At 52.6% G+C, this 27,139-nt stretch overlaps 2 protein-coding genes across 5 annotated transcripts in view; both read left to right on the forward strand.

Moving 5' to 3' along the window:
• Positions 1–13,917, forward strand: part of INTS3 (integrator complex subunit 3) — a 49,160-nt gene extending 35,243 nt beyond the window's left edge. Inside the window, exons 14-30 of one of the 2 annotated variants that reach the window (XM_031653020.1) lie at positions 222–328; positions 1,388–1,507; positions 1,893–2,022; positions 2,485–2,539; positions 2,771–2,874; positions 3,358–3,402; positions 3,611–3,730; positions 6,870–7,023; positions 8,113–8,181; positions 8,979–9,054; positions 9,351–9,464; positions 9,835–9,883; positions 10,951–11,118; positions 11,469–11,569; positions 11,768–11,840; positions 12,051–12,207; positions 12,319–13,191. In XM_031653020.1, the coding sequence (XP_031508880.1) occupies positions 222–328; positions 1,388–1,507; positions 1,893–2,022; positions 2,485–2,539; positions 2,771–2,874; positions 3,358–3,402; positions 3,611–3,730; positions 6,870–7,023; positions 8,113–8,181; positions 8,979–9,054; positions 9,351–9,464; positions 9,835–9,883; positions 10,951–11,118; positions 11,469–11,569; positions 11,768–11,840; positions 12,051–12,207; positions 12,319–12,396 (1,720 nt within the window). In that variant the 3' untranslated portion in view covers positions 12,397–13,191. Of the gene's footprint in view, positions 1–221; positions 329–1,387; positions 1,508–1,892; positions 2,023–2,484; positions 2,540–2,770; positions 2,875–3,357; positions 3,403–3,610; positions 3,731–6,869; positions 7,024–8,112; positions 8,182–8,978; positions 9,055–9,350; positions 9,465–9,834; positions 9,884–10,950; positions 11,119–11,468; positions 11,841–12,050; positions 12,208–12,318 lie in introns of both variants that reach the window. The other variant, XM_031653019.1, reaches the window with a different exon arrangement.
• A 110-nt stretch (positions 13,918–14,027) lies between these two features.
• SLC27A3 (solute carrier family 27 member 3) lies at positions 14,028–19,323 on the forward strand. Of its 3 annotated transcripts, none has more exons than XM_003892692.5 (10): positions 14,028–15,287; positions 15,641–15,850; positions 16,209–16,367; positions 16,906–17,030; positions 17,314–17,508; positions 17,616–17,706; positions 17,838–18,036; positions 18,275–18,372; positions 18,504–18,634; positions 18,993–19,323. In XM_003892692.5, the coding sequence occupies exons 1-10, from the start codon at positions 14,570–14,572 to the stop codon at positions 19,167–19,169; spliced, it is 2,103 nt and encodes a 700-aa protein (XP_003892741.3). In that variant the 5' UTR covers positions 14,028–14,569; the 3' UTR covers positions 19,170–19,323. The 3 variants fall into 3 exon arrangements, with proteins under 3 accessions (XP_003892741.3, XP_031508881.1, XP_031508882.1); XM_031653021.1 differs by having other exon boundaries at positions 17,413–17,508; XM_031653022.1 differs by lacking the exon at positions 18,993–19,323 and having other exon boundaries at positions 18,275–18,422; positions 18,504–18,610.
• Positions 19,324–27,139: the final 7,816 nt, after the last annotated feature.

Consider the following 27,139-nt stretch of genomic DNA (forward strand, 5'->3'; position numbering starts at 1 on the left):
AATACAAAAATTAGCCAGGTGTGATGGCGCACACCTGTAATCCCAGCTACTTGGGAGGCTGAGGCACAAGAATTGCTTGAACCCGGGAGGTGGAGGTTGCAGTGAGCCGAGATTGTGCCACTGTGCTCCAGCCTAGGTGACAAGAGTGACACTCTGTCTCAAAAAAAAAAAAAAAAAAGAGAGAAGCTCTGATATTGACCTTCATCATGTTCCCCATTTAGACACCTGGCTCCCCTGTTTGACAACCCTAAGTTGGATAAGGAGCTGCGGGCAATGCTGAGGGAGAAGTTTCCTGAGTTCTGCAGCTCACCCTCCCCACCTGTGGAAGGTATGAGGTCCTCCCATTCCATCACCTGTGTCAAAAGAGGGGCAAGACAACAAGGCTTTCAGGCCAGAGCCCTTTTCAGGATGTTCACGGTTCTCCACTTCCGTGACGCTGTCCATCACAGGTTTTCCTTCTTCAGTTTATCTTTTTTATTCATTTTTGTGTTGTCTGTCTTGATTCTCTTGCTTCATCTAATCTTATTTGACGTGGTCTCATCTTTCTTGCTCTCTTAACTCTTGTTTTTTCTCCTAGTAACTCCTGCTCAGTAGTTAGAAGGCTTTCATGTAATATTTACAATATTTATCTCACTTTAACTTGCCCATTTTTTCTCTCTTCCCAGCTCTAGGTCCTGGCCTCTGATGACAGTATGTCATGTTGGGCCTCAAACCTTGCTCAGAATTCAACTGCCATCTCCTTACCACACATACACACTTTGTTTTGGGATAAGGGTCTAAGCCAAGTAGTATCTTCCAACTTGGTTTTAAATTAAAGAGCACTTGGAGGCTAAGCATGGTGGCTTATGCCTCTAATCCCAGCACTTTGGGAGGCCGAGGCGAGCGGATCACTTGAGGTCAGGAATTCAAGACCAACCTAGCCAACATCATGAAACTCCGTCTCTATTAAAATACAAAAAAAATTTGTATTTGGTGGGCACGTGTAGTCTCAGCTACTCAGAAGGCTGAGGCATGAGAATTGTGTGAACCTGGGAGGCGGAGGTTGCAGTGAGCCGAGATGGCGCCACTGCACTCCAGCCCAGGCGACGAGTGAGACTAGCACTTGGGACTGTCCCAGGTCTTACTCTAATTACCAATCCTAACGAGCTGAGCATAGAGGAGTCATGTCCTGTGTTGCTCTTATTCCTGGCAACATCCCTCTGCAGGTCATGGAGGGTTATGAGGACAAGATGTTTGTCAAGAGGTTTGTCCTTCCAGGGTCAGAATTCCATTTAGATCATAAACACCTTATTCTCTCACTTGCCCTCCATTCTCCCTTCCTAGAAGCATGAGGCATGTTAGAGGACCCACGAGGCCATCATATGCCTTATCTTTTTTTACTCCCAAGTCAAAATTGAGGAGCCAGTTTCCATGGAGATGGACAACCATATGTCGGATAAGGATGAGAGTTGCTATGACAATGCAGAGGCAGCCTTCAGTGACGATGAAGAGGATCTCAACAGCAAAGGTGAGGGTATCAGCAAGGGCTAGTTCAGGGTTATGCTGGCCCTGAGAGGACCAGTTCCCAGAAGCAGCCTCTCTGCACTCTTCCTGTCACCCTTATTCCTGTGAGTTAAAGTTTTGTTCACAGGGTGTCTGGATGAGACTCCAGAGTGCAGAGCCCTGCACTTAACACTCAAGGCAGGAAGGAAAAAAGAAGTGGTTCCTGCCCTTGTTTGCTTGTAAGAGCTAGCACATGTGCACATTCAGGGAGATGCTTCAGGCACTCACACAGCATTGAGGAAACAGGTGCACACTTAGGGCATGTGAGGAAGGGGATAAGTGGTTGAGGGGACTGTCTCTGTTGCTGGCATCTGGGCAAACTGACTTCTTTCCCAAATCACTCCCTTTAGGAAAGAAGAGAGAGTTTCGCTTCCACCCTATCAAGGAGACAGTTGTGGAGGAGCCAGTTGATATCACCCCTTACCTTGACCAGTTGGATGAGTCCCTGAGGGACAAAGTACTCCAGCTACAGAAGGGGAGGTGGGTACAGACCCTGTTCTCAACCTCAAGAGGTCCAGCCGCAGGCTCTCCACCTGGTGCTTAATGGGTACAGCAGGAGATGGGGGTTGGAGGCAAACATGATAGGAGTGTGTGGAGAGGCAGCTGAAGCTTCATGAGGGAGTTCTGCAGTTTACGTTGGGAGTACAAGCTGGGAGTGGGGCAGCCTCGTTCCCTAACACCTTGAGTTCCCACTGCAGATTCTTGGGAGAAGAGCCTCTGAGAACCAAAGCAGGGTTGGTGGGGATTTTCCTTTTCTTTAGGCCTCTGCCCAGACAGCACCAATTCTGCCCTAAAGCCTTCCCATCCAAGCTGGGATTTTACACAGAGCTCCTTTGTTTTGTCTCTGTGCATGTGAGTGTGCTTGTGCACTGTTCTGGGTGTGTGTCCTGCCCTCTGCTATCATTTATGTCCCTGGGATTTCCTCTCATTTCTGTCCTGCAGTGATACGGAGGCCCAGTGTGAGGTCATGCAGGAAATTGTGGACCAGGTCCTGGAGGTGAGGAGGAACCCAACCCCTTAGGGAGGAAGCAGCCTAGCCTGCTTAGCTTACACATCTCCCAGGGAAGCCAACTCACTTTTTCCCTCCCCTAGATGAGTCCCTCTTATAGTGGGGAGGGGAGCTTGCTGATCCTGGAGGTGGAAGCAGATGAGTTCCAAGACTGGGATAGTGGGGGCAGCGGGGCGTGGGTGTAGGTAGTGATTCTCTCTCCCTTGTCTCATCACTCAGGAAGACTTTGACTCGGAGCAGCTGTCTGTCCTTGCTTCCTGCCTACAGGAGCTCTTCAAGGCCCACTTTCGAGGGGAGGTCTTGCCCGAGGAGATTACTGAGGAGTAAGGCTCATCTTCCCTCACTCCTGAGCCTCAGGAGCCAGAGGCTGCTCTTACAGCCTGAGTCCAAGAGACCCCTTACTGTAGACTGGAGAAAAATCTATTCACTTGGTGTTTTTATTCTCACATGTACCAACTCATTTAAACAAGGGCTTATTTTTACCTGCTGAACACCGTGTGTACTGGGGAGGTGGACTAACATCCCCTCCTCATGCTTCCAGCCCTTGCTGCTGGGCCAAGTAACTCTAATCTGCTGAATCAGGTGTGATTGGACACTGGCCTGGAGCCTGTCTCTGAAGGGCGAGAGCGTGGTCCCATGTTAGGAACCTGTTTTCTCTGTTACCAAGCCTACAGAGCAGCAGGAAGTTTGCCTTTTGGGTAGGGAAGGAGCAGGCTGGCATTTAGCCTCCAGCTGGTCCTCCATATCTGCCCATAGCTCACCTCACCCCCTCACATGGACTCTCAAATATAACCCTCTTCTTGTAGGTCCCTGGAGGAGTCTGTAGGAAAGCCTCTGTACCTAATATTTAGGTAAGCATGCAGCTATAGGAGATACTGTTCTGCCCTCCGTCCTCCCTGACAGCACACACATGTGCTTCTGTCCTGGGGTAATGGGACTCCCTTTCCAGGGAGGAGGACATATGCTGTGGGCACAAACAGCCCGTGCCACCTGAGAAACTCCACGGGAGAGTCTGCCCTGGGTAAAGCTCTGTTCCTCTCCTCCCATGCCCTACTCCAGGAACCTATGTCAGATGCAGGAAGACAACAGCAGCTTCTCTCTGCTTCTAGACCTTCTCTCTGAGCTGTATCAGAAGCAGCCCAAGATTGGCTACCACCTGCTCTACTACCTGAGGGCCAGGTGGGTATGGTCCCCATGTTTCAAATGGTGTCAGGACACATCCTGAAGAGCCTCTCTTCCGCCCATGGCTCCCCCACCCTGGACTGTCATCACCAGGGCCTTGTGGGTTGGTTTGGTTGGATTGGTTTGTTTTTAAGAGACAGCATCTCACTCTGTCACCTGATCATAGCTCACTGCAGCTTCAAACTCCTGGGCTCAAGCCATCCTCCCACTTCAGCATCCTTAGTAGCTGGGACTACACAGCCTTGCACTACCATGCCTGGCTAATTTTTAAAAATTTTTTTTGTAGAGACAGGGTCTCACTTTGTTGCCCAGGATGGTCTCAAACTCCTGGGCTCGAGCGATCCTCCTGCTTCAGCCTCCTGAGGAGCTGGGATTACATCCAGGCATGCGCCACCATGCCCAGTTATTGGTTTTGGGGTTTTTTTCCCCCCTCTCAGTAAGGCTTGTGTGCTCCTAAGGCTTTTTTTTTTTAACTTAAATTTTTATTTATTTATTTTTTGAGACAGGGTCTCACTCAGTCACCTAGGCTGGCGTGCGATCTCAGCTCACTACAACTTCTGCTTCCCAGGCTCCAGCGATTCTCCTGCCTCAGCCTCCTGAATAGCTGGGACTACAGGCGTAAGCCACCAACCCTCGGCTGATTTTTGTATTTTTGTACAGATACGGTTTTGCCTGTTGCCCAGGCTGGTCTTAAACTCTTGGGCTCAAGTGATTTGCCTACCTTGGCCTCTCAGAGTTCTGGGATTACAGTCATGAGCCACTCCGCCCGGCCTTAAGGTTTTTTTTTCTTAATAGCTTTTTTGAGATATAATTCAAAAACCATAAAATTTGAAAATTTAAAATTTATTCTCAAGTATACAATTCAATTTTTTTTTTTTTTTTTTTGAGACAGAGTTTCGCTCTTGTCTCCCAGGCTGGAGTGCAGTGGCACAACCTTGGCTCATTGCAATCTCCTCTTCCTGGGTTTAAGCAATTCTCCTGCCTCAGCCTCCCAAGTAGCGGGGACTACAGGCATAAACCACCATACCCGGCTAATTTTTTTTTTTTTTTTTATTTAGTAGAGACGGGGTTTCACCATGTTGGTCAGGCTCCTGACCTCAGGTGATCCACTCGCCTTGGCCTCCCAAGGTGCTGGGATTGCAGGTGTGAGCCACTGTGCCCGACCTCAATAATTTTTTAGTGTATTCACAAAGTTATACAACTATCACTACTATCTAATTTAGAAAGAACATTTTTATCACCCCAAAAAGAAACCTCATACCCATTAGCAATCACTTTGCCATTCTGCCCTTCACCCAGCTCCTGGCAACCACTGATCTGCTTTCTGCCTCTATAGATTATTTTGGACATTTCAGATAAATGGAATCATACAGTATGTGATCTTTTGTGACTTGCTTTGTTTTTTTGTTGTTGTTTTTTTGTTTTTTGAGATGGAGTCTCACTCCATCGCCCAGGCTGGAGTGCAGTGGCGCGATCTCGGCTTATTGCAAGCTCCGCCTCCCGGGTTCACGCCATTCTCCTGCCTCAGCTTCCCAAGTAGCTGGGACTACAGGCGCCTGCCACCACGCCCGGCTAGTTTTTTTTTGTTTTTGTTTTTTTTGTATTTTTAGTAGAGACGGGGTTTCACCATGTTAGCCAGGATGGTCTCGATCTCCTGACCTCATGATCTGGCCACCTGAGCCTCCCAAAGTGCTGGGATTACAGGCGTGAGCCACCGCGCCTGGCTGGTGACTTGCTTTTTTCACCTAGTATAATGTTTTCTAGGTTCATCTATGTTGTAATATGTATCGTTTCTTCATTCCTTTTTTGTTTGTTTGTTTGTTTTGAGATGGATTCTTGCTCTGTCACCTAGGCTGGAGTGCAGTGGTATGATCACAGCTCACTGCAACCTCTGCCTCCTGGGTTCAAGCAATTCTCCTGCCTCAGCCTCCCTAGTAGCTGGGACTACAGGTACACGCCACCACATCCAGTTAATTTTTGTATTTTTTGTAGAAATGGGGTTTCACTGTGTTGGCTAGGCTGGTTTCAAACTCCTGACCTCAGGTGATCCGCCCACCTCGGCCTCTCAAAGTGCTGGGATTACAGGCATGAACCACGGGCCCAGCCATTTGTATATTTTCTTTGGAGAAAAAAATTTTCCCATTTTTAATTGAGTTATTTGTCTTTTTATTATTGACATTTAAGATTTTTTTTTTTTTTTTTTGAGGCAGAGTCTTGCTCTGTTGCCCAGACTGGAGTGCAGTGGCGTGAGCTCCACTCACTGCAACCTCCGCATACTAGGTTCCAGTGATTCTCCTGCCTCAGCCTCCCAAATAGCTGAGATTACAGGAGCGCACGTCTCTTTTTATTAGAGACGGGGTTTCACCATGTTGGCCAGGCTGGTTGGCCAGGCTGGTCTTGAACTCCTGACCTCAGGTGATCCACCCTCCTCTGCCTCCCAAAGCACTGGGATTACAGGCATGAGCCACCATACCCGGCCAAAAAGAATCTTTTTAAGATTTTGTTGCATACCAAAAGAGTTCTTTATATATTCTGGATACAAGTCTCAGACATGATGATTTGCAAGTATTTTTTCTTCCATTCTGTAAGTTTTAACTTTTTTGATAGCACTTTTGAACAAAAGTGCTAACTCTTTATGAAGTTAAATTTGTCTATTTTTTTCTTTTACCACTTGTGTTTTTGTTGTCATGAAGATTTACTCCTGTTTCTCTTCTACAAGTTGTGTGGCTTTAATTCTTACGTTTAGGCCTACAAGCCATTTTGAGCTAAGTGTGTATATGCTGTGAGGTGTCATTGCCCTCATGGTTAGAGCCCAGAAAGCAAGAGAAAAAGCCTTCTCCAGCCTGACCTGAGCCCTCCCTCTTCTGTTCCTGACTCTCATCAGTCAGTAGCTTTACTCACTGACCATGGTTGGAGCCCTCTTGAGTTCTGGGGAAGGATGGAGAGAAAGAAGAGTATCCTCTGGTTCCCATGAGTTATCAAGCCCCTGCGGGAGGCAGTTGGGAGGGACATGAGGCAGATCAGCACAGGGCATCTGGAGCCAGCGAAGCAGTTTTAGAGCGGGAGCCTGCTTCAGTGATGCTTGAAGGTGGGCACTGGGGTCAGGCTACTGGCTCAGGCCCAGCTGGTCTTGCAGCAAAGCCGCCGCAGGGAAGATGAACCTGTACGAGTCATTTGCCCAGGCTACCCAGCTGGGCGATCTACACACCTGCCTGATGATGGACATGAAGGCCTGCCAGGAGGATGATGTGCGGCTCCTGTGCCACCTCACGCCCTCCATCTACACAGAGGTTAGTGCCTACCTCCGTATCTGTGCCAGGCGGCTCACAGGAACACACTTCAGTGAACACTCTGAGCACACACAACCCTGAACCCTCTTTTGTTCATCCTCACTAACCTAGGTGGGCCATTGCTTCCCACAATCACAGCTGTCCCCTCCTTCCACTTCTCTTTATTAGTGGTTGAAACATTTCTAGAACTCCCTGAATTCCTATACTTCAGTGTAACTGATGTGCTCTGGGGTCTAGGCCTATATTCTTGGCTTCTCATATTGGGTCCCATCATCTGGACCTAGGACAGGTCCCACAAACCAGATCCATGTTCATATCAACGTGGACAGATCCACATCAGCAGGCCCTCTTGTCCTCTGATGGCTCACCCTTGCTTGGATTCTCTCTGATAGTTCCTGATGACCGGGGCTTCTGTAGTGGAGACTCACTTTCATTTCCCCTGGTTCACTCACGCTCTAGGAACTGGGACATAACAGGTATCAGCCCTTTCTCCTCTTGGTAGAAGTTCCCAGGAAGAGGGAAATGAGGATCCAGGGCATGACAGGAGGAACTGTGATCTCGGCCGAGTACTGGAGGGAGGAGGGGTGCAGATGCTGGACACAGGGTACTTCCCTCCCCCTGCTCCCCCTTCTCTAGATGGGGCCCTGCCTACCCCACATACCTCCAGACATACTCTTTACACCACCTCTTTGGCCAAAGGTCAGCACAGGTTGGACTTCTTTGCTGCCAAGGATGCAAATATTTATTCTACCGCTGCTCCCACACAGAATCAGGCATCATGGCCAGTCCTCTCAGCTCTGGCTTTATCTCTAGTAGTTCCCCATTCCTTTCTGTACACACACTGTGGGAACTATCAGAGAAAACCCACACCCCTGATGGTGTGCACACATAAATAACAGCACTTGGGGTCTTCAAGTTCTCGAAGTCTTCCAGCATCATAGCTGTTAGATCTCTGTTTAGCGGTTTATTTTAGGGCCTGTGTCTGACTGACCCAGTCACACCTTGAGATGTAATAAGGAAGGAGAGTGGGTTATGGGATGAAAGCTGAGGAGCCCACCCAGGACTCTTCCCCTCTCTTTTTCCATTTAGTTTCCAGATGAAACCTTGAGGAGCGGAGAGCTGCTGAACATGATCGTGGCTGTTATTGACTCTGCACAGGTAAACATTGAGCTCTGACCTCCCCAGAAAGGTCTGGGAGGCAGCATTAGGGGAATAGGGCCTCTGCTCTCCCTCCAGGCCTGCAGACAGGGAGCCCATGCTCCCTTCTGGCTACAGTGATGTGCACTTTCAGCCATGGGGCCTGGGAAGGAAAAGTGGAGCCCAAGCAAGGCAGGCTGAGGTTAGGCCAATCCTGCCTGGAGTTCCCCTTATCCTCCATATTTTTTGGGCACTCCTGTTCCACAGCAAAACCTGAGGGGGTTGTGGTTTTAGCTCTCAACTGGTCTTTCCTTTGACTCGGAATGAAAATGGTCAGACCATTTCTATTTGACCTTTTCACCATGCGTAGGTCCCCAAGAGGCTGTAGCTTTGCTCAGGTCCTTCTCAGGCCTGTACTGGGATCCCATTTCTCCTCCTCTCCACTTAGTTCCCATTCATAAAAGAGGAAGCTTAGCACCCAAGAATCCTCCTTCTTTTGTCTTTACCCTGCCCAACCTACATCTAGAGCCCAGCCTCTCAGGGTCCTTTCCTTCTCAGGCTCAGACCAAGGCTGTAACTGCTTTTGCCCAAAATAGTCCTAAGATTCCCACTCAGGCCTGTGGCTACTTTATCAGCCCCTTCATCCTTCAGAGATGGCAGCATTCGTTGTGTGCCATCTCCTTCCCATTCCTTTAAACTGGGCTTTCACTTCTTCTAATTTTTTTTCCCCCTTATGAGCCCTCCTGCGTCCCCCTCCATATAGCTTCCTGGCCCCTTTCAGAGCTGATGGGTTCTGCCTCCTTCCTCCACCTCCTTAGCTCCAGGAGCTGGTCTGCCACGTGATGATGGGTAACCTGGTTATGTTTCGAAAAGACTCAGTTCTCAACATACTCAGTAAGTGATCAAACCTTTAGGTACCTGGGAGAGGAGAGGAGGGCAGGGTGTCAGTCCTGTGTATCTTACACTATCTGGAAAGCTGGTTCTGGGGCTGGGAAGTTAAGGGGACAGAACTGTACTCCACCCTGGTGTGGTCTGGGGCAGTGTCTTTCTGGATCTGTCCTACCTCTGTAACATCCCTGCTTGGAGTGCTGGTTGGTAGTCAGTGGATTAGGGGTGTGTGTGTGTGTGTGTGTGTGTGTGTGTGTGTGTGTGTGTGTGCTTGAGAGAGATGTTTCTTTTGTCTCTTCCAGTTCAGAGCCTAGACTGGGAGACCTTTGAGCAGTATTGTGCCTGGCAGCTCTTTCTGGCCCACAATATTCCCCTGGAGACCATAATCCCCATCCTGCAGCACCTCAAATACAAGGGTAAGTAGGTTTGTGGGTAGGGAGCACATCAGACATGACACTTCCTATACAGCTAGGGCAAGGCTGAGGCTTAGGCTTCTAGGATGAGCCCAGATCCATTGTCCTCCTTCCCACCAAAGTGCACAAGGGCAGGCTCCCTGTCAGCCACTTTTGTTCTTTAGATGAGTCCTGTGGGTCCACCATGAGCCAGGCTCTGGGCTGGGGCTCAGGCGGCTCAGGGACTGATAGGAGTGGGGTAGGGGATTCTTCCTGGCTCCTCATCAAAGACTATCCTTATTCCCTCCAGTGGCTGTTGGGGGATGAGAGAGGTCCCCAGATTCCATCCTGGAATCATACCTTCCCCTGAACAGCCTCTGCCCTTCCCTCACAGAGCACCCAGAGGCCCTGTCCTGCCTACTGCTTCAACTCCGAAGAGAAAAGTGAGTTCCACTTCTGGGGCTCTTTAGCCCTCAGTTTTAACATCCCAAGAGCTGCTGTGGTGTAAAGGGCTTCTGTCCTGCTCCTTATTGCCATATTTTTTCCTGTCGTTAACATCTGCTTATTCTGCCCTTCCCCCAACGTGACTTACAAATGAGCAGCTCCCCTGGGATCTGGGCTTCCTCTCGACTTTACCCCCCTGCCCACCAGGAGCTGCCCTCGGAGGTGGGGAGGTGGGGACCGGACATCCCTGTTTCCTGCTGCCACAGCAGTTCTAATCCCTGGTGGCTCCTGCTCCCCGCCCCCACCCCCGCCCCCGCCACCCCATGCTCCTGCGGCCACTGCACAGCTAATCCAAGAGGAGGGAGGGTCAGGGTAGAGGGGTCACGCACCATCCTCTCCCTCACCCTGTGCAGAGCAGAGCCAGCTGGACCCCATTGTGCCTTGATAGGGTGGGGCAGAGAGGGAGAGGGTGGCAGCCCCCTCTTCCCGCAAAGCCGCTTTAGCAACATCCCCCGATAAATGGGGCAGCAGCTGTGTATCTTGTCCTTCCTACCTTTCTGTCTTCCTTCCACCCTTTCTGCTCCCTTGCCTGAGAGACTAGAAATGGTACAGAGTATCCTAGAGGAAGAGGGAAGCTTGGAGGCTGTGTGGGGCTGTGGCTTCACAACCCTCTCCTCCCCTCTTCCTCCAGCTGGAAGCCAGGTTGGCCCACAGCTCTAGCAGGGTAGGGGTAGGGGAGCATCTGCATGTCACCTGCTTGTGCTTCTGCCTCCCAGGCCCACTCCCTGACTGTTCTAGGGGAGGAAGAGGAGAACTGGGGGTTCTCCTTCCCAACACACACACGCACACACTTTCTTCTACTACAGCAAGTGAAGAATCTCACTTCTCCTCTCCTGGCTTCCACAGAGGATGAAACCAGGCATTCCTTGGCCTAAGGAGAAGAGGGAGAGGGATGTGAGAGTAGTGGGTGGGTAGGGAGGCCGGGGTTTGGGAAATCAGTGGGAGAGACCCAGCATGCCCTGTGGCCACTGTGCAAGCAGCACCCAGTGCCCCCTTCCTCCCCCAGGCCCAGTGAGGAGATGGTGAAGATGGTGCTGAGCCGGCCCTGCCATCCTGACGACCAGTTCACCACCAGCATCCTGCGGCACTGGTGCATGAAACATGACGAGCTGCTGGCCGAGCACATCAAGTCCCTGCTCATCAAGAACAACAGCCTGCCTCGCAAGAGACAGAGGTGGGACACAGTCCCTGTCTACCCTCCAGGCCATGGTCTGCAGTGACTGCTGCCCGGTGGTGGTGGGGGCTGGTGCTGTCCCAGCCTGGTTTGTGGGCGACATCTAGTGGTCCGAAGCCACATGGCATGTGAGACCACTGTGGCCCCTTCTCCCCATCTTCCAGTGCCCCTGTGGCCAGGATCCCCTGCTCTAGGCACACCTTTCTCACCTGACCCCAGCTCTCCCAGCCTGCCTGTCCTGCTCCCCATGTAGGCTGCCTCTGTCGTAAGGGGGCCCTGGCGGGTGGAGGGTGTCTTGCACTCTGGAACCCTCCCGCACTCAGACTCTGGCTCTGGTGATTCCTGCACAGCCTGAGGAGCTCTAGCAGCAAGCTGGCCCAGCTGACTCTGGAGCAGATCCTGGAGCACTTGGACAACCTGCGGCTCAACCTGACCAACACCAAGCAGAACTGTATGCCTTCCACCCTCGGCGTCCAGTGTAGACAGTGCTGCCCTGGCCCAGACTATGCCTGGAGCCAGGCTGGGGGCAGGGGCAGGACACTCGGGGCCACAACCCACACTGGGGATAAAACAACCTTTGGGTGCTGTTTAATAAGCTCCCAGACATCTGATTGTTTTTCCTTCCCTGCTCTCCCTTTTCTTCCTCTAGTTTTTAGCCAGACCCCAATTCTCCAGGCGCTGCAGCATGTCCAGGCGAGCTGTGACGAAGCCCACAAGATGAAGTGAGGCTCCTGCCACTTTGGGCCTTGGAAAGTAGTAGGGGAAAAGCCTAAGGGAGAGGAAGCCTGCTAGGGACATAAACGTAATGGCCAGCAAGACCTTAGGGTCCAGGGTTGAAGAAAAAGAGGCCTAGGCCTGGGGGCAGAGAAGAGGATGGGAGGTGCCGTAGGAGCAGTAGGCTCCCGCTCAGAGCTCCTGCTCCTTTTCCTTAGGTTCAGTGATCTCTTCTCCCTGGCGGAGGAATATGAGGACTCTTCCACCAAGCCACCCAAGAGCCGGCGGAAAGCAGCTCTGTCCAGCCCTCGAAGTCGTAAGAATGCCACACAGCCCCCCAATGCTGAAGAAGAGTCAGGCTCCAGCAGTGCTTCGGTGAGAGCCCAGCCAGTGCACAGGGGGAAAAGGAGCACTGGGTGCAGGTGGAGTCGGCACCAGCAGCTGCCCAGGCTGGTAACTTCCCATTTCCCCTCCCATCTCTTCCAGGAGGAGGAAGACACGAAACCGAAGCCTACCAAGCGGAAACGAAAAGGGTCCTCTGCAGTGGGCTCTGACAGTGACTGAGGCCCTGCATTCCCCATCCCAACCCCAGCTGGATTGCTTTCTCCTCCTTGGTGATTCAAAGGTTAATAGAGGCTGGGGAGATTGCAGGGGAAACACCCTTGCCGCATCCCCAAGCTACCCCGGTGGAAGGAGGAGCTTTCTCCTCTGGCTGAGTTTGAGAAGCTGCCATGCAGCCCCTAGCCCCTTCCCTCCTGGGGCCTCCAGCCCCTCACACTGCTGTTCCCAGTGATATTTGGGATCTGACTGAAGCCAGAGGCTCTGTAAAATCAGGCCATAGTGGAAGTCCTCAGCCCCCAGGCCCCTTCCCCAGTCTCCTCCCCCAGTCTCCCAAGGAGCCATTGCAACAAAGAAGGGAAATGACAAAGGGGCAGCTGGCCAGAGAAGCTGGGATAAGAGCAGAGACTCAGTGTGTGGGTGTCCCTTCCTGCTTCCCCCTTCGGGTCTTGGTTTGTTCTGAAGGGGTGTTTTATAGTCACTATCCACATGCCAGTGTGAAATGGGCATCTGTGACGTGGTCAGGGTGTCCATTCCTAATCATGGGGCAGATGCCGCAAGCATTCAGAAAGGAGTCTGAAAGGGTGGCCACAGCCCCATGTGGTGTGCCCTGGAGGCTGAGGTTGGCACCTCAAGCTACACCAGAGTCCAGGGAGTCCCAGAGGCAAGTTTCACAGAACTGTCAAATGATCCCATTTCCTTGAATCTGGGTTTTTTGGTTTTTTTGTTTGTTTGTTTTTGGCAGAGATAATCGTGTCTTAAAAGTTGTTTTTAAATGACAATAAAACAAGCCAGAATGTCTTTTGTGCTGGAGTGTCTGCTGGCGTTTGCCCCGTGCATGTATAGCTTGGTCTTGATTTGATTGGCATCGCTACTTGTAACCTCAGAACAACCCCCTTTCCCTTCCTGTTCTGCCCCCACTTTTGCCTAGAGCAGAAGGGACTTGGCTTTGGCCCCTACCCATCCTTCCTGCTACCACTGGAGGTGGGAGCCAGGCGCTGACCTATCTATGCAGAACCATCCCCTGTAGGATGAGGCCTGTCCTTTCTCATTTCTCAAGAAATGAGGCTTCCAAAAGGTCTGTCATCCTCCAGTTGAAGTCTGTGTGCCTACCAACAACTGCCGGAGGACTCCCTGCTTGACGGGAGGGATACTCCAGCTTGGTCTCCAGGGACAACTGTATCTGGAGATGAAGTTCGGATACCAGGGAGGGATAGAGATGCTGTTCCTTCCACAGTCTGGCCACTTTGCTGGGCCATGTGAACCAGCAGAGGAGAGTTCTTTGGCTATGCTATTGTTCCCCCGCTGTCCAGGGAGAATGGAGGCGGACTGAGGAGTGAAGTTTGGGTGAACTGCACAGAGCTGCTCCTCTTCACCCTGAAAATTTGTCTTTTTACAGAATCCAGGTTCTCCCCTCTCTCATCACTGCTGTTCCTTCCTTTGAAAGTCTAAACCACCAGAGGCCTTTTTCCTTCCTCTCTCCTTCCCCAGTTTCCTCTGCCCCAATTAAAACCAGAATGGAGAGCATTTGCTGACTGGCCCCAATTATTGTACCCTTGCCCAAAGGGAGGGGCCTCTGTCGTGGCCCCTCAGAAATCTGGCAGTCTGGGTTTCCACCTTTCCCCTATTTTAACTCTCAGCCCCCACCCATCCCCTGGGGTTGCGGCTGGCAGGAGGGGATGGGGCCTGCCTATCCTGCTGGGACTTGCAGAACCAAATGGGCCAGGGGCCAAGTTCTTCATTCTTTTGGGAGAGAGCAATGGTACCTTCCCTTCACGGGAAAATGAGAAACATTGAGGGGAAGATGGACTGCGATCCAAAAGCCCTGGCTGTCAGGCCTGGACTCTAGAGCTTAGCCAGATGCCTAAACCGCCCAAGCCGAGAAAGAACTTAGAAGACAGACATAACCCTGGGATTGAGGGAAGGCGCGAGCACCGCCCCGACCTGGTAGGGAGCAGTCCGGGAGGGAGCGCGCCTAGGGCGGAGCGTAGGCTGTGGGGAGGGCTGGGAGTCCGGGGCCGCCCCACACCCGCACTCCTCCCGGGTTTCTGCTCTCCGCCCGTGGGGAGTGGTGGGGGCTTGGGTGGGAAGGGGCGTGTGCCAGCGCAGGCGCGCTCACGGGAAGGAGAGGTCTCAGCTAGAACGAGAGGCCCTAGGTTTTCGGGAGGGAGGAACAGGGATGTTTGCTAGCGGCTGGAACCAGACGGTGCCGACGGAAGAAGCGGGCTCCATGGCTGCCCTCCTGCTGCTGCCCCTGCTGCTGTTGCTACCGCTGCTGCTGCTGAAGCTACACCTCTGGCCGCAATTGCGCTGGCTCCCGGCGGACTTGGCCTTCGCGCTGCGCGCCCTGCGCTGCAAAAGGGCTCTTCGAGCTCGCGCCCTGGCCGCGGCTGCCGCCGACCCGGAAAGTCCCGAGGGGGGCTGCAGCCTGGCCTGGCGCCTCGCGGAACTAGCCCGGCAGCGCCCCGCGCACACCTTTCTCATTCACGGCTCGCGGCGCTTTAGCTACTCGGAGGCGGAGCGCGAGAGTAACAGGGCTGCACGCGCCTTCCTACGTGCGCTAGGCTGGGACGGGGGACCCGGCGGCAGCGACAGTGGCGCGGGGAGCGCTGGAGAAGGCGAGCGAGCGGCGCCGGGCGCCGGAGATGCAGCGGCCGGAAGCGGCGCGGGGCTTGCTGGAGGGAACGGTGCGGCCAGAGGTGGAGGAGCCGCCGCCCTTCTGGCACCTGGAACAACCGTGGCGCTGCTCCTTCCCGCCGGCCCAGAGTTTCTGTGGCTCTGGTTCGGGCTGGCCAAGGCCGGCCTGCGCACGGCCTTTGTGCCCACCGCCCTGCGCCGGGGCCCCCTGCTGCACTGCCTCCGCAGCTGCGGCGCGCGCGCGCTGGTGCTGGCGCCAGGTAAGGCTGGAGCGCCGAACTAACCAAGGCGCGGCCAGCCACAGAAGGGGGCGTGTCGGGGACCGCAGAAGGGCTTGGATTCATCCCTGGGCCTGGGAAGAAGCCGACTATCCCTTGGGGTTCGAAAGTGAGTGGAGCTAGGAGTCTCCGGGTTTGCAAAGGGATGAGACTGAATCTTTGGTGCCCCAAGTATCCCCAAGGAGTCGAGTTCCAGGCCTCAGACCCAAGATGGAATGTCCATACCCTTCACCCTCACCCAAGAGTAGTGTGGGCTGGGATGGGGAGGGGACATGGGTCATAGGCTCTTCTAGGTAGAGCCAGGGCCCCGGCGCTGTGCTTTCCCACCCTTCCAGAGTTTCTGGAGTCCCTGGAGCCGGACCTGCCCGCCCTGAGAGGCATGGGGCTTCACCTGTGGGCTGCAGGCCCAGGAACCCACCCTTCTGGAATTAGCGATTTGCTGGCTGAAGTGTCCGCTGAAGTGGATGGGCCAGTGCCAGGATACCTCTCTTCCCCCCAGAGCATAACAGACACGTGCCTGTACATCTTTACCTCTGGCACCACGGGTGAGAGCCGGGCACCATACTTAGCTCCCCGAAACTAAGGCAGAGGAAGGCAGGGTTCTGGGAACAGAGACTGGGACCTCCTCAGCGCCCAGACCACTCCTTCAGAGCCCCAGACAGGATGCTGGTTTCATTGGCACTTCCTTTTTCTCTTCATCATTTCACTCCCCAGTCCCTTCACCTCCTACTGATTTCTCCACCTCCCCCAGACCACCCAGATTTCCAGGACAGCCTGGTCTCCATCCTCAGCTTCCGTCCTGCGTCCACCTCTTTCTGTGGGAAACCCAGTGGGGGTGCAAACAGATAGGTAGAGCTTGGAGTCCACCCTTCCCCTGATCGCCCCACAACTGCCACCCCACAGGCCTCCCCAAGGCTGCTCGGATCAGTCATCTGAAGATCCTGCAATGCCAGGGCTTCTACCAGCTGTGTGGTGTCCACCAGGAAGATGTGATCTACCTCGCCCTCCCACTCTACCATATGTCCGGCTCCCTGCTGGGCGTTGTGGGCTGCTTGGGCATTGGTCAGTCTCCCCAACCCCACCTTCATTAATTCATCCAGCAGACATTTATTAAGCACCTACTGTGGTGTGAGTCCTCCAGGGTAGATAATCTAGAGGACGGATGGGGCAGAGCCCTACTCACCAGGAGCTCTACAATGGCAATGTTACCTGCCTAGACCTACAGACTGAGGAACGGGGCAGGGGGGGCCATGTAGCCACATAACTCCAGGCTGCAGGATCAAAGGCAGGGAAGGACTGTCAGTCCAGGAACAGGCAAATAGAGAAGAGGGAGAGAGAGACAAGGAGGTGAGAGTGTGGAGGATGGGATCTTTGGGGCTGGGAAGTAGGGAAAGGGCATTCACCTCTTCCAAGGCTGGGGACAGGGGCCGGGGGAGGGGAAAGAGGGCCAGCACAGCTTCCTGACGGTGTGACTCCCACAGTGGGCCCTTCCCAGGGAATGACTACAGTGAAGGCTGGGGTCTGGAAAGAGGGGCTCGGGCTCCCCACTCTGCTCCTAATCTTACCTGCTTCCTTCTTCCCCACTTCCCACTTCTGGCAGGGGCCACAGTGGTGCTGAAGTCCAAGTTCTCGGCTGGTCAGTTCTGGGAAGATTGCCAGCAACACAGGGTGACCGTGTTCCAGTACATTGGGGAGTTGTGTCGATACCTTGTCAACCAGCCCCTGGTGCGTAGGCATAGATCCTGGGCAGAGCTGCTGACACAGGGCTAGCTCATGGGGAACAGGACAGTTGACAGGAGACATTGAGACAGGGAGTTGGAGGGAGAAGCAGCAAGAAGGAAATCGCAGTGTAAGATAAGGAGCCGGAGATGGCCTAGGCCATCTGACGCTTACAGCCTCTGAAGGAGGTCACAGTGGTGGGGGGTTCTGGTGAATGGAGAACAGGAATTCACTGCGGGGAGCGGGCATCTTGGTGCTGAAGCCCCGGCCCCTCTCCCACTCATCTCAGAGCAAGGCAGAACACGGCCATAAGGTCCGGCTGGCAGTGGGCAGCGGGCTGCGCCCAGACACCTGGGAGCGTTTTGTGCGGCGCTTTGGGCCCCTGCAGGTGCTGGAGACATATGGACTGACAGAGGGCAACGTGGCCACCATCAACTACACAGGACAGCAGGGCGCTGTGGGGCGTGCTTCCTGGCTTTACAAGGTGAGGGGCAGAGAGGAAACTGAGAACCCTTGGAACAGCAGAGGGCTGGCAGGAGAGGGGGCTCATGTGACTTCAATGGTTCAGTACCCGGGTCTCCCTTTCCCCAGCATATCTTCCCCTTCTCCTTGATTCGCTATGATGTCACCATAGGAGAGCCGATTCGGGACCCCCGGGGGCACTGTATGGCCACATCTCCAGGTTGGTGGTGTTCTGGTGGGGTGGGCGAGGTGCTGACGCTGGCACAGGAGGACTGGAATTGGAGACGGGTGGATGGGGGCAGGAGGCTCTGGGAAAGGTGACAGCACTCCTGACCCTGGTGACTCTGCCAGGTGAGCCAGGGCTGCTGGTGGCCCCGGTAAGCCAGCAGTCCCCATTCCTGGGCTACGCTGGCGGGCCAGAGCTGGCCCAGGGGAAGTTGCTAAAGGATGTCTTCCGGCCTGGGGATGTTTTCTTCAACACTGGGGACCTGCTGGTCTGCGATGACCAAGGTTTTCTCCGCTTCCATGATCGTACTGGAGACACCTTCAGGTATCTGTCCATAACTGGTTCTTCATCCTGGACATCTGATCTCTGTGATCCAAAGCTTCTGAACTTCAACTCCCTGATCTGCCACCTCAACCCGGGTCCTCAGCTAACCTCTCATTCTCAGATCTCACCATCTCATCCCTGTGACAGTCTGGCACGCTGACCTCTGACCTCATCTCCCCACCAAGCCCATGAGGCCCTGACCCCTGACTCCCAGTTTCAGATCTCTGCTCTCTGACAGGTGGAAGGGGGAGAATGTGGCCACAACTGAGGTGGCAGAGGTCTTTGAGGCCCTGGATTTTCTTCAGGAGGTGAACGTCTATGGAGTCACTGTGCCAGGTGCCTAGGCATGGAAGGTGGGGGAGGCACCCAGCCACCACCCCGAATTGGTAATACTTGGGCGCAGGGAGCACGAGGCCTTCATGGTGGTCAGCCATGGAGGGGCTTACTCTGTCTCCCACACCCATCAGGGCATGAAGGCAGGGCTGGAATGGCGGCCCTGGTCCTGCGTCCCCCCCACTCTTTGGACCTTATGCAGCTCTACACCCACGTGTCTGAGAACTTGCCACCTTATGCCCGGCCCCGATTCCTCAGGCTCCAGGTAACCAGCCACTCCCCCCGCAGCCCCTCACCCCATATATCCTCACTCCACATATCCACCCCATGTATCAACTTTGGGAGTTTGATGGCTCCCAAACTCTACAAAGGGGCCCCCAACGTAATACACTCCACGAAGAGAAAAACCACGGAGACATACGCCCTTCACCCCACTTCTTTCCTTATCCCTGCCTTCTTCTGGCCTGGCTCTTTCTCCTCCCTGTCACCTCCTCCCCTAAACTTTGACCTCGCACGTCCCTTTCCCCAGACGTGCTCCTTAACAAAATTCAGGCAACTCCCCTGAACCAGCTGGGCAGAGTCCCCTTCCCTCCAACTCCTCTGACCCTTCCTCCTGTCCCCAGGAGTCTTTGGCCACCACAGAGACCTTCAAACAGCAGAAAGTGCGGATGGCAGAGGAGGGCTTCGACCCCAGCACCCTGTCCGACCCACTGTACGTTCTGGACCAGGCTGCAGGTGCCTACCTGCCCCTCACACCTACCCGGTACAGCGCCCTCCTGGCAGGGGACCTTCGAATCTGAGACCTTCCACACCTGAGGCACCTGAGAGGACTCTGTGGGGTGGGGGCCATTGCAGGGGTGCTGGGCTGTCAGGGACCTTTGCTATACCAGAACTGCGGTCACTATTTTGTAATAAATGTGGCTACAGCAGATCCAGCTGTCTTTCTGACCTACAGTATGTGTCTATCTCTCTGTGGAACTGCTTTTTCCTCGAGAGTTTTCTCCTGGCGTGGAGCCACAGGCCACACGTTCCTGCCCTGACTGGCTGTGGGCCAGAGTCCCATATCTGGACCTTGGTGTTTTCCTCTCAGGAGATCCTGTGTGACCCTTGTCCTTGGAGAACCTCTGGTTACTGATGTTTGTCTGTGTTCCTGTGTAGCTCACTCCAGTTTTACTCTTCGAGTGCCAGGCTCCCACTGCTCTGTCTTGGGAACTGGAGGACCCGAGGGGTTGGCTCAAAGGGCAGAGGTGGACAGAGGCACACAGAAACGCTGCCCCCCACAGCCAGCCCAAGCTGCTCCCCGAGAATCAGGTAGGCTGGGCCTGAGGAAGAGTCCTAACCAGTCCAAACAAGTGTTTGACTGTGGGGGCAAGGATGCTCAAGATACCCCTCTGCCTCGCAGCTGTCTCTGAGAAGCCAATCTTTGAGGGGGAAGAGTGGGGTGCCCTTGCCTCCAGATGTCCCTACTCCTACCTGGTGACTGTCAGACATTCCCAGAAGGAGCAGTTCCCAGGGGAGACCCTCGGATACTGCAGGAGAGTTTGACGGAAGCCCCTCCATGGAGTGAGGCTGAGTGCATGTGGTGGCAGGAGGGATGGTGAGAATCAAAAGGAAAAAGGCCTCTCGACCCTCAAATGAGGTGTCCAGAAAGTTCATCATCTAAAAGCTTGAAATGATGAAGCTCCTGCTTCTCCTAGGAACTACAGTCCCCCTCTGTTTTGAGCTGTGGGTCCTTGAAATTTTCTGCTACTTTGCCTTTCCCCTTCTAGCCCCTCTGCCCAACATGAGAGGTCAGGGGACATGCCCTACTGGCACACTTGGGTCTCTATTGCCAGCCCTCCTGTTCCAGAACTTTACAACTTGCCCCCTTCCACATGCAAGCCCAGTGCAGCCTCACTGACAGACTAGGTAAGGCACATGCTGAGGTGCTGGGGACATCTTCATGCACAGACCAATAAATGTGGGATTTAGCTCATTCTGAGCACCTCTCCAATCTGCCCCAGGAGGAGTACAATAGTTAGGGTGTGCCTGGGGGTAGGGTAGGTAGGCAGCCTGTTGGCTCGCAGTGGGGCATCTCCTGCAGCTGCTCTCCCACACCTTAACTCAGAAATGGAGTCTCACCCTGTAGCCCAGGCTAGAGTGCAATAGTGCGATCTCGCCCCCTGCAACCTCCACCTCCCGGGTTCAAGCAGTTCTCCTGCCTCAGCCTCCTGAGTAGCTGGGATTACAGGTGCACGCCACCACACCCGGCTAATTTTTTTTTTCTATCTTTAGTAGAGACTGGGTTTCACCGTGTTGGCCAGGCTGGTCTCGAACTCTTGACCTCATGATCTGCCCACCTCGGCCTCCCAAAGTACTGGGATTACAGGTGTGAGTCACTGCGCCCAGCCTATTTTTGCTTTTTAAAGTGTAGCTACTAGAAAATGTAGAATTACACATGTGGTTCAGGTTATATTTCTACTGAACGGTGCTGGCCTAAATCCTGACCCCACACTTCACTCTGCAAACCCACAAATGCCAAGTGAAGCATGTCAGTTGCACCTGTGTCACCCCTGCTCTTGAGTATCTGCACTTTAGCAAGGTCAGCTGGGAGGAAGGGGATTCTGGCAAACTGGGCTGAGCCAGTCGCTGGGACAGAGTTCTGTCTTCCACTCCTATGCTGAGCTCATGGCTCGGCTCTTTGAACCAGCTTTGTCACAGAGGCTGCAACTAGTGATAGAAATGGAAAGCTGCAGCACCGGGCGCGGTGGCTCACGCCTGTAATCCCAGCACTTTCGGAGGCCGAGGCGGGCGGATCAGGAGGTCAGGAGATCGAGACCATCCTGGCTAACACGGTGAAACCCCATCTCTATAAAAATACAAAAAAATTAGCTGGGCGTGGTGGCGGGCGCCTATAGTCCCAACTACTCGGGAGGCTGAGGCAGGAGAATGGCATGAACCCGGGAGGTGGAGCTTGCAGTGAGCCGAGATCATGCCACTGCACTCAAGCTTGGGGTACAGAGCGAGACTCTGTCTCATAAAAAAAAAAAAAAAAGAAAGAAATGGAAAGCTGTAAGAAGGCCGACTTTTAATTCAAAAGCATCAGGTTTTCTGTTTGCTATAATTAAAAATAAAATAAATTATAAAAGAATTGGGTTTGAGACCAGCCTGGGCAACACAGCCAGGCATGGTAGTGCGCATCTACGGTCCCAGCTACCAGGGCAGAGGGGTGATGCTGAGGTGGGAAGATCCCTTGAGTCTGGGAGGTCGGGGCTGCAATGAGCAGTGATGGTGCTAACTGCACTACAGCGTGGGCAACAGAGTGAGACCCTGTCTCAAAAAAAAAATTAGGTTGCCCTACAAAAAGTTGATTGAAATAAAATTAAATGAGATCATGAGACAGTTTGCAAAGATGAACCAGTGGCCAGGCGCGGTGGCTCACGCCTGTAATCCCAGCACTTTGGGAGGCTGAGATGGGAGGATGGCTTGAGCCCAGGAGTTCGGGACCAGCCTGGGCAACATAGCGAAACCCCATCTTAACAAAAAACAAAAATTAGCCGGGCGTGGTGGTGCATACCTGCAGTCTCAGCTACTTGGAGGGCTGAGGTGGGAAGATGGCTTGTGCCCAGGAGGCCGAGATTGCACCACTGCAATACAGATTAGGCAATAGAGTGAGACCCTGTCTCAAAAACAAAAAACAGATGAACTAGGGTGGCCCTCAGGTGGTGAGTGCCCTTTCTCAGCAGGTTGGATAGAAGAGGATGGTGGACGCAGAGAACCCAGTTCTCAAAGCGTAGCAATACTCTCAGCCTTGTGTCTGCGGAATCTTCCCTGGGGGTAAAGGGGCTCCCTTCCCAAACCTGCCTCAAAGGCAGCAAACGATGCTGCCTGTTTTTGTTACATACAGCACACTAAAATTGTTTTTTATATTTTTAGGTGGTTAAAAAAAAACAAAACAAAAGACTATTTCATAACATGTAAAAATTACACGGGTTCAAATTTCAGTGTCCATAAATAGTTCTGCTGGCACACAGCCGCGCTCGTTCCTTACGATTGTCAATGTCTGCTCTCCTGCCACAACAGCAGGGCCGAGTGTTTATGAGACCCGATGGCCTGCAAAGCAGAAAATACTTCTCGTGCGGCCCTACACGGAAAGAGTTTGCCGGCGCCTCTGTCGGCCCCATCCCTCCTGCGCCCCTGGGCTGCCGCTGCTTCCGTGAGCCCCGGGAAGGGGAAGTGGAAGGAAACCCGCGAGCCGGGAGACACCCAGAGCGGCCGCGCGCGACCCCACAAGCGGGGAGATGGCAGGGCAGGAAGAGTCGGGAGGCCCCTCGCGCGCGACGCCCGGAGAAGCCCCGTGGGGCTTGGCAAAAAAACCCATCTAAGGGCGCTGCTCGGGACGGAAAGGCGTCAGGCGCAGCCAGCCAGCCTACTCCCTGGCGGCCTCCGCCAGGCGGGCTCCTGCAGGACGGCGCTTCGCGCCTACGTAAACCCGGCCTCGCTGCGCAAGCGCAAATCGGCGCCCGTCCGGCGCGCGGGAGGGGCGGGGCAGGCTGGGAAGGAGGGCGGAGCCATTCTTATGACTGTACCAGCAGCTCTTCGCCTCCAGCCAAAAAGGCAAATGGAGGGGAGCGGCCGGAGTACCTGGAGCTGTCCTCCCAGAGCCTCTTTAAAACTCACCTGTTTAAAGTGTAAAATTTAGTGTTTTTAGTATATTCACAAAGTTGTGCATCAACGGCCACCACCTAATTTAGAACATTTTTGTCACCTCACAAGGAAATCCCTACTCATTAGCAGTTACTGTCCACTCACCCCTAAACCCTAGGCCCCGGCAACCACTAATCGTAGACATTTCATATAAGTGGAAGTATAGAACATGTTCCTTTTTTTTTTTTTTTTTTTTTTGAGACGGAGTCTCGCTCTGTCGCCCAGGCTGGAGTGCAGTGGGGCAATCTCGGCTCACTACAACCTCCGCCTCCTGGGTTCAAGCGATTCTCCTGCCTCAGCCTCCCGAGTAACTGGGACTACAGGCACATGCCACCATGCCCGGCTAATTTTTGGGGGTTTCACCGTGTTAGCCGGGATGATGGTCTCGAACTCCTGACCTTGTGATCCGCCCGCCTCGGCCTCCCAAAGTGCTGGGATTACAGGCGTGAGCCACTGCACCTGGCCATATGTTCCCTTTTTGTAACCTGACACCTTAACTTTAAAATGCATTTAAAAATTTTTTTCAATCTCCTGGGTTCAAGTGATCCTCCCACCTCAGCCTCCCCAGTAGCTGGGACCAAAGATGGGCACCACCACACCCGGCTAATTTTTGTATTTTTTGTAGAGATGGGGTTTCGCCGTGTTGCCCAGGCTGGTCTCAAACTCCTGGACTTGAGTGATCCTCTAACTTCTCAGCCTTCCAAAGTGCTGGGATTAAGGTGTGAGCAACCGCAGTTGGTCTTAAACTTTTTCTTTTTCTTTTTTTTTTTTTTTTTTGAGACAGAGTCTCACTCTTGTCACCCAGAATGGAGTGTGATGGCGTGGTCTTGGCTCATTGCAAGCTCCGCCCCCTGGGTTCAAACAATTCTCCTGCCTCAGCCTCCCAAGTAGCTGGGATTACAGGCACCCACCACCACACCTGGCTAATTTTTGTATTTTTAGTAAAGATGGGGTTTAACCATTTTGGCCTGGCTGGTCTCAAACTCCTGACCTCAGTTGATCCACCTGCCTTGGTCTCTCAAACTGTTGGGATTACAGGCGTGAGCCACCACGCCTGGCCTTTTTTTTAAAAAAATTAATTTATTAATACTATTATTATTATTATTTGAGACAGAGGTTCACTCTTGTTGCCCAGACTGGAGTGCAATGGCGTGATCTCAGCTCACCGCAACCTCTGCCCCCCAGGTTCAAGTGATTCTCCTGCCTCAGCCTCCTGTAAACTTTTTTTTTTTTTTTTTTAATCTTGGGTTTTAAGGTATTATCTTGAGGAAAACTGCAGAAGCCTTCTGTCTTAGCCTTAAAATAGACTCCGCATCCCTCCCTTTCCTACAGTATGTATTCCCTTCACATTTATCTAACTATATGCTAGTGTCTAATTATGTGCCTTCTTAGAGGTTCCAGGGGCTAATCTTGAGATAGAGGAACCAAGTCCGGAGACCCAGCTGCAAAATTCCAGAGATTACTTCAAGGTGGCTAGTTAACAATCCAGCCATTCTTGAGATGACACCAGCCTGAAATCCAGGTGGACTGGGACCCAAGCTAGCCACCAGAACAAGACACAGCTCAATTCTTGCATGCCTTCCTTATCCATTTTTTTTTCTTTTTTCTTTCTTTTTCTTTTTTTAATCCCTGCCTTCCCCGCAAAAATCAAGGTGGTTGCTTTGAATGGGAATCTGGCCACTTTCCCTTTACTAGTTTTGGTTAATAAAATCATTTTCTTTAAAAAAAAATTTTTTTGGCCGGGCGCGGTGGCTCACGCCTGTAATCCCAGCACTTTGGGAGGCCGAGGCGGATCCCGAGGTCAGGAGATCGAGACCATCCTTGCTAACACGGTGAAACTCCGTCTCTACTAAAAATGCAAAAAATTAGGCCGGGCGCGGTGGCTCAAGCCTGTAATCCCAGCACTTTGGGAGGCCGAGACGGGCGGATCACGAGGTCAGGAGATCGAGACCATCCTGGCTAACACGGTGAAACCCCGTCTCTACTAAAAAATACAAAAAACTAGCCGGGCGAGGTGGCGGGCGCCTGTAGTCCCAGCTACTCGGGAGGCTGAGGCAGGAGAATGGCGTAAACCCAGGAGGCGAAGCTTGCAGTGAGCCGAGAAGGTCCGGCCACTGCACTCCAGCCTGGGCAATAGAGCAAGACTCTATCTAAAAAAAAAAAAAAAAAAAAAGGAGAAGAAGAATTTCAGTTAATAAATGAGAAAGGAATGACAGAACTGGAAAATCAGCATTTTGAAACCCCTAATGAAATAACTGTCAGGCAATTTATTACCAATAGATATGACTATTGGATAAAAGGTTGATGAGGCTGGGTATGGTGGCGCATGCCTGTAGTCCCAGCCACTTGGGAGGCTGCAGAAGGAGAATATTTGAACACAGGGGTTTGAAGCTGCAGAGAACTATGATTGTGCCTGTGAATAGCCACCACACTCCAGCCTGGGCAACACAGGGAGACCTCGTCTCTTAAAAAAAAAAAAAAAAAGAAAGAAAGAAAAAGTTGACGAGGGGCCAGGCATGGTGGCTCACACCTGTAATGCCAGCACTTTGGAAGGCCAAGGCAGGTGGATCACCTGAGGTCAGGGGTTTGAGACCAGCCTGGCCAACATGGTGAAACCCTGTCTCTACTAAAAATACAAAATTAGCTGGGCATGGTGGTGGGCGCCTGTAATCCCAGCTACTTAGGAGGCTGAGGCAGGAGAATCACTTGAACCCAGGAGGTGGGGGTTGCAGTGAGTTGAGATGGCACCATTGCACTCCAGCCTCGGCAAGAAGAGTGACACGCCATCTCAAAAAAAAAAAAATTAAAAAAAGAAAAGGTTGACAAGGAATCTTGGAGGGATCAGGTTATCAGCACCTGTAGCCCCTAATCAATTTTAGAATCACTAACAGTAAGACAACCAGATATTGTGCATCTCCTGAATGCAGTGTGCAGCATAAAATATCACCAATAGGCCGGGCGCGGTGGCTCATGCCTGTAATCCCAGCACTTTGGGAGGCCAGGGTGGGTGGATCACAAGGTCAGGAGATCGACACCATCCTGGCTAACATGGTGAGACCCCGTCTCTACTAAAAATAAAAAAAAAAAAAAAATTTAGGCGGGCGTAGTAGTGGGCACCTGTAGTCTCAGCTACTCAGGAGGCTGAGGCAGGAGAATGGTGTATACCCAGGAGGCAGAGCTTATAGTGAGCTGAGATTGCGCCACTGCACTCCAGCCTGGGCGACTGAGCAAGACTCCGTCTCAAAAAAAAAAAAAAAAAAAAAAAAAAAAAAAAAAAAATACCACCAATAAAATCTTCTTGCCTAAAAGTGGAATCTGAACAAACCAAGCCTCTGAGCCAACATCCATTTATAGAGGAGCATATTCAATAGCACACACACAGAAAAAAAATCAGACAGATCCCAGAACATGCAAAGTTTTACTGGAAAATTTATGCAGTCTCTTCAACAATTCAATGACATATAAGGGTGAGGGTTGGGAGTGTTTGCCTTTGAAAAAATCATTAAGAGACACAATAATCAAATGCAGTGTATAAACCTTGTTCTTGATTCAAAACAGAAAAACAGTAGAAAGACATTTTTGAGACAATCAGGGATATTTGTTTAAGGACTAGATATTAGATGATATTAAGGAATTATTAAGGAATTTTGTTATATATGATAATGGCATTGTGGTTATGAAGAAAACGTTTGTAATTTTTTTTTTTTTTTCTTTATTGAGACAGGGTCCTCACTCTGTCACCCAGGCTGGCGTGCAGGGCACTTTCTTGGCTCACTGCAACCTCTGCCTCCCGGGCTCAAATGAACCTCCTGTCTCAGCCTCCCGAGTAGCTGGGACCACAGATGCCCAGCTAATTTTTTGTAAAGATGGGTTTACCCTGTTGCCCAGGCTGACCTCAAGTGATCAAGCGCTGGGATTACAGGCGCGGCCACCGCGCCCGGCACCTCCTCCGCTTAACAAACATTAACTGAGAGCCCTTCGTGTGCCAGACTCTGCTCAGGGTACACAGCTGGGAGCACCACAAAGCCCCGTCCTCCTGGAGCTTGCTCTGGGGGCGACACGCATGAAAGCCGGTGCGAAATGC

Source organism: Papio anubis, chromosome 1, assembly GCF_008728515.1.
Source record: "Papio anubis isolate 15944 chromosome 1, Panubis1.0, whole genome shotgun sequence".
Taxonomy (NCBI): domain Eukaryota; kingdom Metazoa; phylum Chordata; class Mammalia; order Primates; family Cercopithecidae; genus Papio; species Papio anubis.